Source organism: Panthera pardus, unplaced genomic scaffold (genome assembly GCF_024362965.1).
Source record: "Panthera pardus isolate Hobbes unplaced genomic scaffold, ASM2436296v1 HiC_scaffold_16, whole genome shotgun sequence".
NCBI lineage: Eukaryota > Metazoa > Chordata > Mammalia > Carnivora > Felidae > Panthera > Panthera pardus.
This window is the reverse complement of record NW_026526721.1, coordinates 2,373,459-2,392,556: the sequence shown is the minus strand read 5'-3', so window position 1 is coordinate 2,392,556 and position 19,098 is coordinate 2,373,459. Positions and strand designations below refer to the sequence as shown.

Genomic DNA, 19,098 nt, shown 5'->3' with positions numbered 1-19,098 from the left:
ACAGGCCCCCCCCCCCCCCTTAGTGACCCCAGGGTCGTCCCAGTGCCCACGTGCTGTCAGTGCCCCTCAGGGTCACACCAGTGTCCAGTGATCCCCGGGGTCATCCGTGTCCGCGTACTGTCGGTGACCCCCGGGGTCGCGCCCCGCGTCCAGGTGCTGCCGGTGAGTCGCGGTGGCCGCCGCCCCTGGGCCCCGAGTCCCAGGGGATCCGCACGGGGGGGCGGCGGCCGCGCAGCCGGGTGGCCAGACGCTGGGGGGCGGTGGAGGCGTCCCCCTCGGCCGTGGGCCGTGGGCCCGAGGGAAGAGCCGCGCGTCCCCCGCGTCCCCCCCACCGCCGAGGGGGACCCTGCTGGCGGGGGGCGCCCGCAAGTAGACCGCGGCGCGGGACCCCACTCCGGGGACCGCGATCGCCTCGCGTGGAGCCGCGGCTCCCGGAAGCACGTGGGAGCCCCGCAGGGCCCGCCCCCCCGCCCCGCCCCCCCGGCTGTCGGAGGACAGCGCCCGCCCCCGGCCCGGAGGCCTCCCCTTTAAGCCGCGCGCCCCGGAAGCGGTGTAGCGCGGCGGCGCCGGGACCGGAAGTGGAGCGGCCGGCGGGCGGCGGCGGCGGCGGCGGCGGCGGCGGGCGGCCGGCTCGGGAGCTGCCTCGCGCGGCCGGGCGGGCCTCCCTGTCGCGGCGCCGCTCAGGCTCGGGCTGGCCCCGGCGCGGCCTCGGGGGCTGCCCATGGGGCGCGGGGGGCCGGGCCGGTGACGGCGGACGCCCCATGGACGCCCCTGAGGCGCCGCTGCCGCCGGTGATCTACACCATGGAGAACAAGCCCATCGTCACCTGTGAGTCCCCGTCGGCGCGGGAGGGGGGCGGCGGGCCGTTGCGGGGCCGCCCGGCGCGGGCTCCCGTCCCCAGCCCCCGGCCCTTGCGGCCCGGCCCCCGCGCTCCCCTGCCCGGCCGCTTCCTGGAACGGAGGTGTGGCCGGGGCGGAGGCTGCGGCGGGGCCCTCCGAGCGGGAAGGCGACCTCCGACCCCGCCGGGACGGCCTGGCGGGCCGGGGCCGCTGCACTTGGACGGCCCCCGGGAGGCGCGCGCGCCCCCGGAATCGCGGGCGCGGAACGGGGGGCCCCGCCGTGCGGCCCCCGTGCAGCCCCGAGGCTTGGCAGGCGGCCCCGCGCGCGGAGGGGACCGGCCTTCCCGGTGGGGGCGGACCTGTCCTTCCCGCCCGCCGTCCCCTCCGCTCCCGTGGGAGGGTCTCGTGGCTCTGAGAGTTGCGAGCGTGGACGAAGTTTGCGTGCGTGCGCACTTCGCTCCGGGAAGTGGTAGACGTAGTGGGAGACCGAGCACACGACGCCGGTGATGGGTCGCAGCGGTGCGAAGTGTGCGGCCACCGGCCTGACAGCTGCCGGCCGAGCTGGGCTGCGAGCCACCCCCAGTTCCGGGCGCGTTACCCGCGAGCCCTCCCCGCGGCCAGAGGACAGACCCGCTGCACGGGTGAGGCACGGGGGAGCGTCCCCCTGGCCGGCTCGCTCTCGGGACAGCCAGACGGGTGGCTCCCTGTCGGGCGTGCGCCACATCTAGGCATGCACGCGGGGCCCGTTTTGCTTTGCAGAAAGAAAAATTCTACTTTTTACGGGAACTTTAGGGTTAGATGCTTAAAGGAACACGGAGGCTAGAGGAGATGTCGAAAGGTCGGCTGACGTTTTGATGTCTTGCAGGGGAGGTGTTGCAGGCTGTTAGGATTTTTGACCTGTGACGGTGTTCAGTTCGTTGCCAGTGGTCTTCTTCTGCAGCACAGTCGGGGCTCCCAGGCCCTAATGGAGTCCGCTGTGTGGGCCTTGAGCACCTCCCGTCTCCTCCCTTTATTCTCCTTTTCTGGTTAGGGACGCGCTCCTGTGTGCGCCCTCCTCGTCGGACCCTGAGAGGTGGCGTGTTTAAGTTGAAGCGGGCTGCTCGTCGTGACGTGGTAGACCTCAGGGAGACGGGCTGCGTCTGCTCTGAATTTGGACCCTGGCGTGGTTCAGCAATAGCTGTTTTCTTCCCCGGAGTATCTGTCACCTGAAAGTCTTACTCAAGGTGTTGCACCCGCACACCTTCAGCCCGGGAGGACAGGTGCGTGTGGCCCTGCGGAGGCCCTGCGCTCTGAACCCTCCGGGAGGAGGGGGCCGGGCTGGCCGCGGTCTTCACCGTGTCCGAGTAATCCAGATCCTGGAAAGGCCTCCCCCACGTGCGGGGCGCTGGGAGCGCTGGGGGATCCCCAGAATCTAATTACAGCTTCTGCCCCTTGGCTTGTCTTCTGTAAGCACCTTCCTGGAGGGAAAGCTCCTGGGTGTCCTGACTTCGTGCGTGAATTGTTACCCACGAAGGACAGCGGTCCACAGGGGTGTTGGATGTTCGCTTTTATGCACACGCGCGTGACCGCTAGAGGACACGCTCTCCTTTCCGGCAGGTTTGTCACGAAGGCTTGTCCCCTGTGTGGAAAGCACACAGAGTAAGTGTCTGAAAAGGCACACAGCCGGTCAGGAGGCTTGAGAGAACGTTCGCTGGGAAAGTAAAAAAGGTCCCTTTAAACGTGCCAGTTCTAGGAGACGTGGCTTCCCCCGTTCACACGTGAAGCTAGCTTGGTGTTTCGTGCCAGGGGCTGACGCTCCGGGCGGCACCTGTCTGGTCCCTTCTCCGGCCCGGCTTTGCAGGGAGGAGCTGGTAGTCCCAGCCGTAGACAGGATCCCCCCCAGCTGCGTGTTCTTCAGATTCTCGATCGTACTCACCCGTCTTAGTTTGCAGCGCTTCTGTTCTCCACGTCTGTTGGCCTCTGGCCGCCCCGCACCTGGGAGGTCGGGCCTCGTTCCTTTTCTGGCGAAGGCAGAGCCTGTGCTTGGTTTTGATGTTTCTCGTACAGCTTGTGACGGCTCACTTTCAGTGGAAGTGAATCGTGAGGACCTTCCTGACGAGAATGTGGGGTGGGGCTGGGTCGGGCAAGTTTAGGAAGTGCTTGTACGTACGTGGCCAGGAGAAGGGCGGAGAGCGCCCAGAGACTCGGGTAAGTAGGCTGCGTTATCACTTGGCAAGCTGGCTGGGTTTTTTTGATAAGATTCTGAAGCTGCCTGTAAAGCATCCTGACCTTCAGCCCGTCACTAGCAGTTTCTGAGCCTGCTGCTCACTTCCCTCCTCCCGACTACCCTCAGCAGGGGGTGTGTCTAGACCCGGACTAGCTAAGTTAGTAAATCCCAGAGAAACGCAATGCACAGGGAGGTCGGCCGAGCGGGTAGTGGTGCTTAATAGCGTGACGAGTTCCCCGATCGGAGCGGTTTGAATACCTGTAGGATAAGTTATTAATCACGAAAGATGCACAAGTCTGAAACAAACCCAGCAGTTTTATTTGATCTAATTTAAGTTGGGGCTTAGATTCCGCCTCCCCCCCCTCCCCCCCCCCCCCCCCCCCCCCCCCCCCGGCCACTGGGTCAGTTGTCGACTGTGGAATGAAGACTTAGGTTTCTGTTCCAAAGGTATGTCGGGAAAGATATGTTCCTTTCCCAGCTCTCGTTTAGTGGGCAGAGTTAGTGTAATTCTACTGATTTGTGGTGTTTCTTTGCTGACTGCTGGCATCACGCCTAAAATGGCACATACTGTCTCTCCACCTGGAAGTGCACAGTATTCGAAAAATAATAGTGCTTCATCCAGATGATCTGACCAGTCACTTCTTAGGGTGCGTACTTTATTTTTCTGAATCTCTGTATTTGGTTGGGGTTTACATCTGACATTATACATTTTGAAAGGGGGAAAAGGCGACAAAAACGAGCACGTATGTAAATGCTTTGAACCTGGTTGGAGTTTGATCCCCCACCCCCCTATGGTTTTTAAATTTGCACGTTGTAATTTTCCACCCACCCTGAAAGTATGATGCTTGTGATTTAATCACTGTCTCAGTTTGAGTACCAGAAAAGTGACTTAAATTGATGCACATAAATGTAGGTCTTGGTCCATATTAAATTTTTTTTTTTAATGTTTATTTATTCTTGAGAGAAAGAGCAGGAGCAGAGGAGGGGCAGAGAGACGGAGACCCAGAATCCGAAGCAGGCTCCAGGCTCCCAGCCGTCAGCACAGAGCCGGACGCGGGGCTCACACCCACGAACCGCGAGATCGTGACCTGAGCCGAAGTCGGAACGCTCAACCGACTGAGCCCCCCAGGCGGCCCTAAATTCTTAAGCCAGTAGTGAATCAGTAGTGGAGATGTGGGAGAAACATCTGTCCTTAGGGAACCTCCCGCTGTTCCGTGAGGTATATTTGGAGGGCAGGGACCGAAGGAGGTACCAGAGGTTCTCACCCCTGCAGTTTGTGTGTCGTGTATGTGTGCGTGCTTAACACGGGTAGGTCTTCCACGCATGACCCTAGAGCACGTCACGGTCTCTTCCTCATCTGGGAAGTAGGGATGGTGATAGTAACCAATCTCATAGGGTCGATAAGCGCTCAGAAGAAGAACCAACGTGCAAGAAAAGTTAACCAGCAAGCAGTGATTTCTAAACTTCTCTTTATTCGCAGTGCCTGTAGCGTCTCAGTAATTTTTTCATGGTATCTCTAAGTTAGGAAGAAGACTTCAGGGGCACCTGGGTGGCTCGGTCATTTGGGCGTCCAACTTCCGCTCAGGTCGTGATCCTCGCGGTCCGTGAGTTCGAGCCCCGCGTCGGGCTCTGTGCTGACGGCTCGGAGCCTGGAGCCTGGAGCCCACTCATGCTCTGTCTCTCAAAATGAATAAACGTTAAACAAAAAATTTAAAAAGAAAAGAACACTTCGTAATTCCACTTATTAGTTAGCTCCAAATAATTTTATTAAGTATTATGTCTTAATGGTAGTTATTTGAGAAAATAATACACATAAATTAGAGGAAACATTTTCATTTTCATTCTTAGATAACCAACCACAGTAACATAAATGGGATGGTTGTACCTGTTGGGCACTGTACAACTTCTGTAGCTGGGAGTCGGATTGGACAATGCCATCCTCTGTGTGTGTGTGTGTGGGGGGGGGGGGGTTATGGTACTTTCCTTTTATCCTGGCAACCACCCTGTTTTATGATATAATGATGTCTTTGAAAGGAATGTAGCAGGACCTGATACTGAAACTGAATACCTCGAGTGGGGTTCAGTACCTCTCAGCACTGCTGTCTTCCTCATAAATTCAGAATACTGTGTGATGGGGCCTCTGTGGGTTTGCTGCGGTACCGGGAGGCACCAGGGTACATGGCTTGGAAACCCACGTTACTAGTGTGTAACCTCTAGGGTGGATTTGAAAGGATGATGTAGAAGTAAAGTTCCTTTTCTGTTTGGATTTGCTTACAGGCCCGATTTACAGGATGTGTTTGTGAAGAGTCTCCAGTGAAGTGTGATTTGTTTATGCAGGTGAAACTCCAGGGTCTGATTTTCGTTCCTAAGCTCTGCCGGGACGAGGTAGTCCAGTCCGGCGGACGTCACGACCGCGTGTGCCCAGAGAGGAGCGGAGCACGGGGCGGCCTGGCACGCTGGTGGGGACCGGCGGCCTGGGGGGGCCGCCTTCTGCCGGGCGTGCAAGGGGACGGGCGGAAGCGCTGCTCGTCTCAGAAAGCTTTTGGCCGGTCGTCAGAGCGTGTGCTCCCGGGAGCCGCAGGGTTCGGTGTGTGCGGTCACGGGGTGCTGGTCCCCCCCCGCCGCCTCCGGTGCCTGGCGCTTCCCGTCCCCGCCGCCACCAGGCCGCCGGCCTTTGGTCCCCCTGGGCGCACCGGTCGCTCCCGCCTCCCTGAGCGTCTGCCACCCTGTGCCCTGTGCGGCCTTGGCCCTTGCTCCCTCCCGTGCGGGCGTCTTTCCTCTGTAACTGCTCTGGGCGGGAGTGCACGTGTATGCACGTGCGCTCGGTGTTCGGGTCGCAGAGAATATTTGGTTTTTCAACGGAACATTGAGGACTCCTCTCTTTTCTCCCACAACTGGCAGTCAGGCTGCCCACAGTCGTTGTTGACCTCTGACATTTATCTCCAATCCAGCCACTTCTCCCACCTTTGCTGTCGCTCCCCCGAGCACCAGCCAGCGTTGCTCTCCCGGCTCTGCCCCAGCGGCCTCCCCGCCGCCCTCCCCGCCTCCGCCCCAGCCCTTTGAAGCCGGTTCTCCCTGGGGGTTCGGGCGAGCCCGCTATAAGAGAAGTCCCGGCGTGCACTTCCCTCGCTCCGGACCCTTCCAGGACCGCGCGTCAGCTGTCCCTCTACACTGGTTGTTTTCTAGACGTTTCGTCCAGACGGAATCCCGGTGGCGTGCAGCCTTGTGGCTGCCTTTTTGTCCTCAGCAGTGTCTGGAGGCTGATCGTCCTCGTCCTTGGAGGCTGTGCCTTCGTCTGGAGTCCGTTCCTTTCATTTGTGGCTAGCGGGCCGCCCGAGGGATGGACCCGTCTTGTTGGGCTGTTCCCCAGCTGGTGGACGTTCGGAGTGTTTCCGCTTTTTGGCTGTTAAGAATAGTGTGGCTGGAGCATTTGCGGGTCTATCTGTGTGGACGTGTTGTCATTTTTTGTGGGTGATTCTTAGGAGCCGAGCTGCTGTGTTGTGTGATAAGCTTATGTTTAACTTTTTAAGAAACTGCTCAGTTGTTTTCCAAAGTGTCTGTAGTGCTTAGCCATGGCCACCAGCAGCGTGCGAGGGTTCCAGAAGCTCTGTATGCCCGTGGACACACACCTGTCGGTGTTTTTTTTTTTTTATTAGAGCCATCCCAGCACACGTGACGTGGTGTCTGATTTTGGTTTTAATTTGCATTTCCCTCACGACTAGTGAAGTTGAGCATTTTTGCCAATTCTTAGTAGCCTTTTGTATATCTTCTTTAGTGAAATGTTTATTCAGATATTTGGTCCTTTTCTTTTTTGATTTTTTTTAATGTTTGTTTATTTTTGAGAGAGACAGAGCACAAGTGGGGAAGGGGCAGAGAGAGCGAGAGCGAGAGCGAGAGAGAGAGAGAGAGAGAGAGAGAATCCAAAGCAGGCTTCAGGCTCAGAGCTGTCAGCACAGAACCTGACACGGGGCTCGAACTCAGGAACCATGAGATCATGACCTGAGCCGAAGTCACATGCTTAACTGACTGAGCCACCCAGCCACCTTGCCCTTTTTTTTTTTTTAAGTTTATTATTTTTTGAGAGAGACAGTGCCCCCATGTGTGCGTAAGTGAGGGAGAGTCAGAGAGAGAGAGAGAGACAGAGAGAGAAAAGATCCAAAGCAGGCTCTGTGCTGTCAGAACGGAGCCCGATGTGGGGCTTGAACTCTTGAACAGAGAGCATGACCTGAGCCACAGTCAGGAGACCAATGCTTAACCGACTGAGCCACACAAGAGCTCCTGTTTTGCCCTTTTTTAAATTAGATTATCGTTGAGTTATAAGCGTTCATTGTATTTTCTGATACCTGTCCTTTCTCAGATCCATGATTTGCGAATATTTTTTTCTAATCTTTGGCGGTCTTTAATTTTCTGAATGCTGTCTTTCGGAGTACAAACATTTTTAATTTTGATGAAGTCTCATTGTTAATTTTTTTACTTTTGGGTGGCGCTGTTGATATCGTATCCAGGATCTCTTTGTTCAGCCCGAGTTCGTTGTAGTTGTTTGGCGGTGCATTTGCCTGATGATTAGCTCTTTTTATGTGTTTATTGATGATTGGACCGCTTCTGAGTAGCATGTTCAGCTGCGTTTACTTTGACATTTAAGAGGTATAGCCAAAAACATGACTAAAACACGAACTGGAATGGTGCTAGGAAAAAATGTGCATTCTATTTTGTATTTTATGCCATATACCTTAGTTTCCTAGGGCTGTTGTAACAGATTATCGGAAACCTGCCGGCTTAAAACCATGGAAATCTGTTCTCCTGCAGTTCTGGAGACCGGAAGTGGAAAAGCGAGGTGCTGTAGGCCGTGCTCCCTCCTGCGGCTCCTGGGGAAGACCCTTCCTGCCTCTGCACGCTGCCAGCAGCCCCTGGCATCCCTTGGCTCGTAGCTGCGCCTCTCTCGTCTCTGTCCTGGGTCCGCCTTGTCTCGCGTGGTTCGTCTCTCTCTGCATTTGCTCCCCTATCTCTTATCGGGACGCGTGTCGTGGGATGTAGCGCCCACCCGGATGATCTGGGGTGATCTCATTTGAGATCCTGAACTTCATTCCATCTACAAATCCTTTTTCCAAGTAAGATCCCAGCCGCAGGTTTAGGGGTTCGGGAGGTGGACAGGTCGTCGGGGGGCCGAGTTCGTTCCCTGCCTCAGTGTCTGTGTTGGCATCCGGGCGCACATCCGCCAACGTCCCTCGCACTTCCCTGGTTGTGTAACGCGGCCTCGGTCGTAGAGGTTTGTCTTTGCCGTTCTCTTGACCAGGGGAATGATTCCTCGGCATCTGGGATTTGGGGCTCTAGATGTTGGCACGAGGTGGGATGGTCTCTTAGAAAAAGTGAACATTTTTGGTAATGTCTCTCTCCTTTGTTATTTTCCCCTGGGCGGTCAGTGCCTTTAGTTAGCTTCTTGTGCTTGTGTTCCGTGGTGTTTTGTTCCTTCATGTTCTTTTAGGTCCTTGTTTGCAAAATTTTAAAGAAAGTGAGCAGAGAAATTATGAGGAAACTGACAACAGGTTTAGACCTTGGTTTCACTGGGAACTATTGTAAGTTTGGAATGTTTCTTGTTTTCAACAGGTCTGTTTAGCATTCAGAAGTAATTGTGTACATTTTAGAGCTAAAATTTTAGGTAGAGCCTTGGAACTAAGAATAACCTTTTCAGGTAGTGATTTTTACTAGCTTCACAGCTCCCCATTTACGGGCACTTTTGGATCAGTGGATCAGTTAGTAGGTTTCTAAGTGTGGAGGTGAAAATAGGATGGGCCGTCGGGTCATTTTGAAGGTGAAGACGCCAGGGCGGGTTCGGCTGTGCCCGACCAGGGTCCCTCAGTATTTGATGGCACAGCGAGGATCGGCCTCCTCCCGTGCCACGACTTTACCAAGTAGGTGGGGAGGCAGACACCGTCTGCCCACACTGAGGGGGGGACTTGTCTCTAAAATTACCCCTCAGAGAAATCCTTTGCCATAGACTTAAGTGAAATAAAAATCTCGCTTCCTAAGTCTCAGAACCGAGTAAGTCAGCCGCGCTAGAAATCCTCAGTGTGATCTCATCCGTTCTAAAGTTGCATTCATAGCCTGGCAGCGTATTCGGACCCCAGCACTTGGCGTTGCTCTCTGCTGCAGGGTGCCCTGTGCCGCGGGGCCCTGGCTGTCTGGCGTAGGGTTGGGCTCCGCAGCGGTGATGTGTGCAGGCGCATCCGTGAGCACAGACCCCAGCCCTCGTAGAGCCTACATTCCAGCAAGAGGAGGTAGACAGTACGCATGTGCAGTAAATTACGTAACTGTTGCTACGTGCTGTGGGAAAAAAGAAAAGGGGAAGGGAAGTGGGAGAACTGTAGCATTTCAACTTTCTATTGCAAGTATGGAGACTGGCAGACGTGTACAAAAGTAGTAAGAACGGGGTAAAGGAACCCCGCCAACCTGTCACCCAACTTCAGCAGTTGGACGGATTGGCCAGTCTCGCACGTCCAAACCCCCATCCCCCTAATCCCGTGTTATTTCCGAAGCAGATCCCAAGTGTATACGCTTATCTGTAAGTGTACGTGTTATGGACCAAAGGTTTGGCTCCCCTCCCCGCAGTTCCTAGGTGGGAGCCCCGCTCCCCAGTGTGGCAGTATTGCGAGACGGGGGTCTTTGGGTGGTGAGCGGGTTAGGAGGGGATGTAGGCCCCGGGGATGGAGTCAGAGGCCTATGAGAAGGGGGCGAGCACGCGCCCTGCCTCCTCCTGCACGGCAAGGAAAGGCCACTGAGCACCAGGACGGGCGAGGCACCAACCGGGAAGAAATCAGACACCTGGAACTGAATGGCCAGCACCTTGATCTTGGACTTCCGGGCTCCAGAACTGGGAGAAAACAACTCCTGTCGTGGTATTTTGTCATGGCAGCCGGAGCGAAGACAGCGTGTGCCTTTCAAGACAGCATATCTCTGAAAGACCGGGACTTTTATTTTTTGAAGTTTATTTACTTATTTTGAGAAAGAGAGAGAACGAGCTGGGGAGGGACAGAGAAGGAGAGAGAGAATCCCAGGCAGGCTCCGTGCTCTGTGCTGAGCCCAACTCAGGTCTCCGTCTCATGACTGTGAGATCATGGCCTGAGCTGAAGTCAGATGCTTAACTGACTGAGCCGCCCAGGCGCCCTGGTGTTTACATTTTCAATGTCTTTTTTTTTTTTTTTTTTAATCTTTGAATTAATTAGTATACCGGTAGGGTTTTGAGCTCAATGCTCTTCTGGTCTGTCTTCAGATCCCGGTTTCCCTCTGTCTCTCTTTTGAGGTTTAATTAACTGCTCTCTCTTCCAATTTTCTTTCTTCCCCCCTGTTCTGTGGGTACTTGGGGATGAGAGAGGTAGAGCGAGAGCTGCATCAGAATCCCCTAGAGGGCTTGTTAGAACCTGACCCCGGGCTCCACCCTAATTTCTGACTCAGCGGGTCAGGGGTGGACCTGGGAACGGGCATTTCTAGCAAACACCTTGGAGATGGGGCTGCTGCAGGCCCAGGGAGCCACTTAATGCGGTGTCTTTCACTCAGCCGTCGACAGTGACTCGTGAACACCGAGTTAAAACGTTTTTAATAGCTCTCTGATGTTTGGATATATCCCACTAGGAGCGCAGTCAGACTGCCTCCCTTGTCCGACTTCTTTCTTGGTGCTTATACTGCCCACCGCGCATACATTTAACTTCATTTGTTGTATTTTTTTCTGATGTTTTTAGGGAAAGCTTTTTAGAAGTTTAACCTTGTTTCGTAATAATGTGAATATGTACCTGCTTTCAAAATCGTATCTTCCAAGCAAGGTGTATGGACAAGAAGGCAGTGTGTACTTGGGTCCCCCTCCACCCTGTCCCTTCCTTCTCCAAGTATTCTCCTTCCATAAAAAAAATTCCTACGTATTTGTACTTCCCTTTCTGGGGGAGGAGATTGCAGACCACACACACACATTCCCCCCCTCGCTTTTTTTCTCAACATTTCCTGGAGATCTTTCCTGTTGGTGTTTTCAGTCCCGCAGAACTCTGTTATGTAGCCATTCCGTGGTTTGTTCTCCTTGGCCCCCATCCGGGGAGAGAAATGGTTTTGTATTTTGCTGTTTCATACAGTCCTGAATCAAACAGCTTTGTGCGTGTGTCTGTTGGGATAGGTCCCTCCAGGGATTGCCGGGGCTACGGAAAACACGTGATTTTGCTAGGTGTTGCCAAATTCCCCTCCATGATGGTGCGCCCTTTGGAAGCTACAGCTGGACCTCACTGAGAAGGTGGTCTTTGGGAACCCTAGGGGAAGAGCCGTTTTAGGAGCCCTTGTCTCCAAAGCCCCAGAGCAGGGGCGGGCCTGTGGCAGGCATGATCTCTTGAACTCGTAAATGCTGTGTGTGATTCAGACTGCTACAGTCATTTCGTCTTTTCTTTTCTTTTTTTTTTTTTAACTAAAAAAAATTTTTTTAAGTTCATTTTGAGAGTGCGTGCATATGCAGAAGAAGAGCAGGGGGGGGGGGGGCAGGGGGAGAATCCGAAGCGGAGCCCGACGTGGGACCCGAACCCACGAACCATGATTATGACCTGAGCCGAAATCAAGAGTTGGAGGCTTAACCTACTGAGCCACCTCTCCATATTTTCTTTATTTAAAAATATGTAAACCGACAAGGGCTAACTCTTCAGTGTTCTTTATTTAGATGCACTCATCCAGTCTTCTTTTTATGTTTCATCTCCTGAGTTTTAGGCCGCGTTCGATCCGTGAATGCCAGAGAAGGGGACTGTTGTCCTGGTTAGAATTGTTTACTCGAACATTTGGCGCTCTTGGCGTGTGCTAAATTGTCTTCATGTCAAAAAGGAAGGCGACTTTGGGGCTTTATGTCTTGTGCGTAGTCTCTGCGTGTTGGCTGTGGTTCCTTTCCTGCTTTCTCCCGCGGCACACAACTCGATTACTGCTAGCGTAGATTGTGTTTTTCCCCTTTGATCACACCCGGGGTAGTAACTGTTCTAGAGACCGGCTGCTGGGGGAGAGAAGAGCGGCGTGGAGAGCGGCCACGTGCACACGTCACAGCGGTGAGAGCAGGGTGCAGTGGGTGTGCCTTGAACTCCAGTGCTGGAGGGGCAGGATACACGACTCGTGATTTAACATCTGTATTTTGGCAGGACGGCGGACGACCCGACAAGGGAGCTCTCCATCATCCCCATCATGTTGACTGTGGGAAATTACTTTTCTTTACGCTTGGCCTCTGTGGTGCAGCGCTGTGGGAGGGAGGGCTCACTTGCTTCCCAAGCATGCGCCTCGCGATGAAGGGAGGGCAGTGTTTATACGCAGAAGCGAGGGGTCAGTTGCCCATCTTACAGGACAGACTACACCTGGGTTTCTGCTTCTAGAATCTGAATGACTTCTGGATCTTCTTTGTTTTTTCTCATTAACCTCACTCCCCACTTCCAGTCCCCAAATGTGAAAACCTTGTATGTGCAGATACTCGGGGAGGACCACGGGGGAGGGTTTCTATATCCTGTGACTATGCATCTGACATTAGGTTTCCCCACGAAAGAGCTACCGGTTTGAAGCATTCATTGATTTTCATTACTGTGCTGACATGGTACAGGAAGTATAGCAAATACGCTTTACACATGATTGAACGGGCTGGCGGGACCTCCCCGCTTGTGACCTTGGACGTTTTTATCGTCCGTTTGAAAGTCCGTTCTCCGAAAAGCTGTTGAGCAACGGAGTCATGTATGGTCTGTGGGCAAGTGCATGCGGTGTTCGGGTCACTGACGGTGCTCTCTCTTCAGCCCCCCGTTTTCAGACGGGAACACGCTGCCGGCTGCTGAACCGTAGCTTGCGTTCGTTAACCGCAAACCCGAAGAGTGGCTCTTTCTGAAGATTTTTCTGTAAGGCAAAGGCTAGATACGTTATATATTTCCTTTGACGTATTTGTTCAAAGGTAGAATCATCTAATCCCTCGCTTGGAAGGGCCTCGACATTGGTCATCCGTCCCTAGTCCAGGCACCCCACAGCTGGCCGCCTCCAGGGTCCCGGCGAGGAGGTCCTCAGAGCGGGGACACCCAGGCCTCCAAACGCGGGCTCCTCGGTCTCTCGCCGGCACTCATTCACGTTGAGTTACAGCCCGTCCCGTCTTGGCCACCCGTCCGTGCGGGAACCTGTGGAGTCCCGCAGGCTAAGTCTAATGCTTTTAAGATAAGACATTGCCCGTTAGATTGTCGAGGACACCCGCTTTGCTAACAGGCTAAAATAATCTGGACGTCTTCGAGAGCTTGAGATCAGGTGAGAGGAGTGTTTTATTGGAGTAGTTACTATTTCCCTTTACTAAGATTATACTAAAGAATTCGAAGAACAATTATACTGTATGAGAAATTTGTATCAACAGATATTTAAAAGCTTTATTTAAGATCTTTTACCCAACATCAATCTGCAACTAAAAATACTGAGCTTGAAAATACACGTATTAATTATGAGGGAAGCTACCCATCAGCTGCAAATTGGCTGAACCTTTTGTTTTTCTCTGCAACTCTCTCATGGTTATAGTGTCCCGATCCTTTTATACTTCTGTGTTAAGATTTCATAGCTTTGCATGTTTAAGGGCTGGTGACTGGTAAGCAAATGACAGAAATGTTCACTGTTGAGGGAAGGAAGTGTCTCCCGGAACCTGTATCTTCAGCCAAGCAGCATCGACAGAGCCTGTCTGCAGATTAATCAGCACACAATAAAAGAAATAGAGACACAACCCAGAGCCGTAGAGAAGAATGTTGAGTGCAGAGCCAGGCTGCCTGGAGGTGAGTCAGTCCCAGCTTTGAGGCTTATTGGTTGCTTGACCTCGGGCAGGTTAGGGAGATGCACCTGCTCGGGCCTCAGTTTCCATTTGCGGAGTGGCCTTCTCTCCTCGGGCCGGCTTGCGAGTGCAGAGCGCGTGTGCCCAGTGCTGAGGGTGTCCCCGGTGCACTGTGCTGTGTTTGGACAGTAAATGGACGGCCCCTCTCTGACTTCTTGTAGCCAGCTCTCACCTGGTGCCAAACCGCCTGTAGCTTAGCAAGCCCTCCTAGAACCTCAGAAGAAAGATATTGTGCAAAATTTGTCGTTGTTGCAAATTAAGCGCTTTAATTTTTCTTGTGGTGTTGTAACAAATTGTATAGACTCAGTGCCTTAAAAGAACACAATATATTATTTTAGAGTCGTGGAGGTCAGAAGTCTGAAATGGGTCTCATTGGGCTAAAATCAGGGGGCCGCCGGGCTGATTCCTTCTGGAGGCTCCGGGGGAGAATCCGTTGCCTTGTCCTTTGCCGGCGTCTGGAGGCTGCCCGCGTTGTTCGGCTCACGGCCCTTCCTCCGCCTTCAGAGGCAACAGTGACCAGTTGGGTCCTTCTCAGGATGCCACCTCTTTGGTTCTGGCCCTGCTGCCTCCCTCCTCCCCCATTGAATTACTCTCCTGTGAGCACCTTGGCCCTCCCGGAGGATCGGGGATAATCTCTTTGTTTAAGATCACCCGAGGAGCAGCCCTGTCTAGCTGCACCCTTGCCGTGTGAGGGAACGTATTCACAGGCTGAGGCAGGCGGGACCGTGACGTAGATTCCGAAATGCCCTTCCCACGTGTCTCGGGGAAAAAAAAAATCATGGGAAGTAACGGTTCTACAAGTGTGAAAACCCTGTGTCCTTCCCAACTGAAAGTAACTTTTAACTTAGCCTTGTGTTTCCCCTGAGGCATAATTTATAGCTGTCAAGTACTCAAACCACATTTGGTAATTTATGCTACTTTTTCTGTAGACCGTTTAGTGCCAAATTCAATCCTCCTGTCATAATTGAGTCCTAAAATCGTTTAAAAATTGTTGCATAAACATCGTAGGAACATCAGATTTATAGCTTTTTGAAGGTAGGTACGGGCGTTTTTCTTTTAGGTTAAAGAGAATACCTTTATGTTATTTTAGTTGAGACATCCCATATTCCTGACATGCAGAAAGCAAACACCCCTGTGATCTTGTCCCTCAGATAGAACCCCTTTGGACGGTTTGCTTTGGACGGAGACTCCCAGGGGGTAAAGTGCCAGTTGTCGGTCTTGTTTGAGGCATTTTTGCACAAAGCAGGGCATCCTGACGTCCTCTAGTCTGTAAGTGTCAACCTAACGTTGATTCTGTTCCAGCTGTTGTCCACTGTTACGAATGAAAACTCTGGGGGCGCCTGGGTGGCTCAGTCGGTTAAGTGTTTGACTCTTGGTTTCGGCTCAGGTCATGACCTCACCTCTTTCTCGAAAGAAAGAAAGAGAGAAAGAGAGAGAAAGAAAGAGAGAGAGAAAGAGAAAGAAAGAAAGAAAGAAAGAAAGAAAGAAAGAAAGAAAGAAAGAAAGAATTCAAGAAAGAATTCAAGAAAGAAAGAAAGAATTCAGAATCTGAATCTCAAAAATTTGGACACTAAATAACTTTGTGACTTTGTAGTTGTAGTGGACCTAAGATAAAGGCTTCGTGCTCAACGTGATTGAAGGTGAATGTCGTACGGCTCTTCTGGTTGCTGTAGGACAAATGGTCTAGGGTTGTGTGGGCAGCTCGTGGCTGGCCTGGCGCTCGAGTGGTGTCGTCAGGTGGGGGGTGGGGCATCTGGGGCTGCTGTTACGCTCTGGTTAGACTCTCATCTCAGCGACAGCATCTTGGGTCAGAAAAGACTGTAGCCGACAGGTTTCTATTTTTAGTTGTGATCGACTTCTTTGAAGATGAGAGCTGTTTCAAAAGTAGCTGTTTTCCTACTGCCGGTGATCTAAAATCGAAGTGATACATCTGTATCCGAAGTCATATTTTGTAAATTGGACACGTTAGTGTCTTTTTAATGTTGGCATAAGTTCCTAATTACTTTCTCTACAATTGAGTTCCCAAGCCCTTCTGTTTTAAAGGTCTGAGAAAAATGTTGAGTTTGTTGAAAAAGACCCATTTATGCTTAAATCACTGAAGTCATATTTTTTAATTCTTTTTCACTCTGTGTTTAGTTAGTCCCTATCTGCTTTTAGCATAAAAACTTTTGAATAACATGATTAATACATATAAACATATACTCGTAAACATTTCAGAATACGGTAATAGTTCAGGAAATAATGAAGGTCCGGCCAGTCATCTGACAGCATGTAACAGAAAATCCAGTTAACTACTGGCATAAATTATAAGAAAACAGGTTCATATAATCGGAAACCTGGGACTCTGCCCGCCTTTGTTAGGGGTGTCTGAGCTGGACTTTGCTCAGCGGGTCTGGGCGGCGCCCCAGGTGGTTACAGCCCTGTCTTCAGAGCAAGGTGACTGTCCCAGTGTTTCCCTTCACATTTGAGTGGCTCCTGTGCCTATGCGCCTCTCCCCCCTCCTGCCAGGGTCCTGCCGGCAAGGCAGTAGCCGGCGCAGAGGGCGACTTGTGGTCCGCGGCCCCCTGGAGCCGCCTATGGGTGTGGGGGCCACTGTGCGCTCCCTGGTCCTCCTGTCTCCACGTGTCCCCTGGAGTGACGAGAGCGGGGTCATACGTGTAGTCACACATGCAGGGAGAGAGGTTTATGTTAATGGGATTATGCTTTGAATTACCCTTAGTAATTATTTTGAAGTCTCCCCTTTCCCTCCCTCTCTCTCCGTCTCTCTCCGTCTCTCTTCCTCCCTTTCCCTCCCTCCCCTGTCCCCCTCCCCCCCCCCCCCCCACACACACACACATATACACAGGGATCTTAGTTGTTGCAATAAATACTTTGACTTTACTTTTTTAATAGGGTTCTCAGGGTGGAAAAGTAAACGGGACAATTTCCTGAACAGGGTTCTCGAAACTTGAGCACATCAGTCTTAAGCCTCATTTTTGCTTTTAGTAGCTACTTAAAAAAATTTTTTTTAATGTTTTATTTATTTATTTTTTATTAAAATAATTTTTTTAACGTTTATTTTTGAGAGACAGAGACAGAGACAGAGTGCAAGTGAAGGAGGGGAAGACAGAGGGAGACACAGAATCCAAAGCAGGCTTCAGGCTCTGAGCTGTCAGCACAGAGCCCGACGTGGGGCTTGAACTCACGGACTGCTGAGATCACGACCTGAGTCGAAGTCGGCCCTCAACCGGCTGAGCCCCCCAGGTGCCCCCGTAGCTACTTTCACAGAACTGAATCCTTGGTGTTTCTCCCTCTGTTGCCCATGGGATCAAAGTTGAAACATCAGCTTGGACGTTCTGTCTGTCTTACCATTCAGACCTCAAAGCTCTAAGGACTTTTCTACTTTGTGGCTATTTGGGGACTCTACAAAGCATGTGTTGCTAATTACTTATCACGTTAGCTGAGATTTCATTAAGAGTTTTAGCCTCAACTCCTGCTTTCCCTTTTCGTGCTCTGACTCTCCAGAGCCCGTTTTCAGGAGGCATCGCAGGTTTTCATAACCCTCGAGCTGAAGGTTGAAGAGAATTATGATAATAGGTGTGTATTCTGGAACATCATGGTAGCTTTTCTCTATTCTTGTTCCACGGTGTAGATAGAGCCTCAGTGGGTTAGAAGAATTTGGTCTCCAGATGTAAATCGGGGGGCACGGTTCTGTCTGCTCGGGCTGCCTTTGTGGCTGAAGCAACCGAAACTTGCAGTTCTGGAGGCCGGGAGTCCAAGATCAAGGTCTCAGTAGGGTCTGCTGCTGAGGCTTTCCCTTCTTGCCATGTAGACAGCTGTCTTCTCTCTGTCCTCCCACAATCTTGTCACATCCCTGGTGTCTCTCTCTGTGCGTTCACATTTTCTTTTCTTAGAAGGGCACCAGTCAGATGGGATCAGGGCCCGAAGACCTTAAAGACGTCGTTTAACGTAATTGCCTCTTCAGAGACCTGATCTCCAGATACAGTCCCATTCAGAGCTACTGGGGTTAGGACTTCAACATGACTTTCGTGGGGGGACACGGTTCAGTTCAGAACAGGCACTGAGGTCAGCCGGTCACATTTAAGCCCACAGTTACTGTGCTGGTTGACCTGTAATCTTTTAAAATTAAATTTGGGACACAAATTAAAGATTTATTCCATGAGAGAATTCAAGAGAATTACAGTCTCCATTTACATGAGTTTCACTGTTAGGATTTTCCTGGGAGCTCGCTTGGTGGGGGGGCTTAAGGGGCGTTTCATCGTTCCGCTCTGTGTCCACACGTATGTCCGCTGGAGGCTCTGGGACGAGGACGGACGAACACCAGTGAGACGGGACAGCTTCCGTGTGGTTGCCCTTACTGCCGCGTTAGCACAAGAGTGGTAATTTTTGTACATTAATCTTGGAACCTTCTAGAGAGACAGTAGGAATGGCAGTCCACGGTAAGAAATGTGACGCTAACCGAATATTTTCTTAATGATTTCTAAGGTGGCTGCCAACTGAACGTAAAACATAAAAATGGTTTTTATTTTAACAAAAAATGTAGTAGGAAGAACCCAAAATACTTTGTGTCAGGCCTCGTTCAAGGTTATTTGTGTGGCCGCAGCCCTCGGTATTATTTTCCTACTTCGAAGATGGTCCTCGGAGGCACAGGAGGGTGGCGGCGTCCCCCGGCTGACTCAGCTGGTTAGGTAGGTGGCGTTGGCGAGGAGCCGGGGCCGGGCGGTCAGGCTGTCAGCGCCCGTGTGTCCGGTCCCCTCGCCCCCGCCCCTGATGCTCCGCTGCCCGGAAACACCGCTCCTCTCAGCGGGGACTTGATACCGTTCTGTGGTTTGGGGGAGGCGTTTTGTTTGGTCTCGTCTTGTTTTTTTTAATGTTCACGATAGCAAAACAAGCAACTGTGTTAATGGCCTGCATCAATTCCCAATGATTTCCTTAAGATCAATACGAAAGCAATTTGGATAATGGTTTTGCTTCAAGTTTGAGGATCCTCGAGCGTAAGGGTTTGAGTCATCTACGTTAAAAGGTTCTGTTTTAGCTTCGGAATGATGTGGTCGTGCTATGATTTAATGAGAGCTAATGGACTTGGCGTTGCGTTAGGGCTGAGATGACCGAGCCGAGTTAAGCCCGAGCGTGCGGCCCGAAGTCGGGCACCCGGTTCATAACTAGGCCCCGCCCGCAGCCCCGTGGCCCGAGCGCCTCGGCCTCTCACGTGC

General features: G+C 52.4%; 1 protein-coding gene across 1 annotated transcript in view; it reads left to right on the top strand.

Annotated features, from left to right (window-relative positions):
• The first annotated feature begins 608 nt into the window (after positions 1–608).
• TRAPPC10 (trafficking protein particle complex subunit 10) overlaps positions 609–19,098 on the top strand; it is an 86,572-nt gene continuing 68,082 nt past the window's right edge. The window contains 1 exon segment of the mRNA XM_053902986.1: positions 609–828. Within this exon segment, the coding sequence (XP_053758961.1) occupies positions 762–828 (67 nt within the window). The 5' untranslated portion in view covers positions 609–761.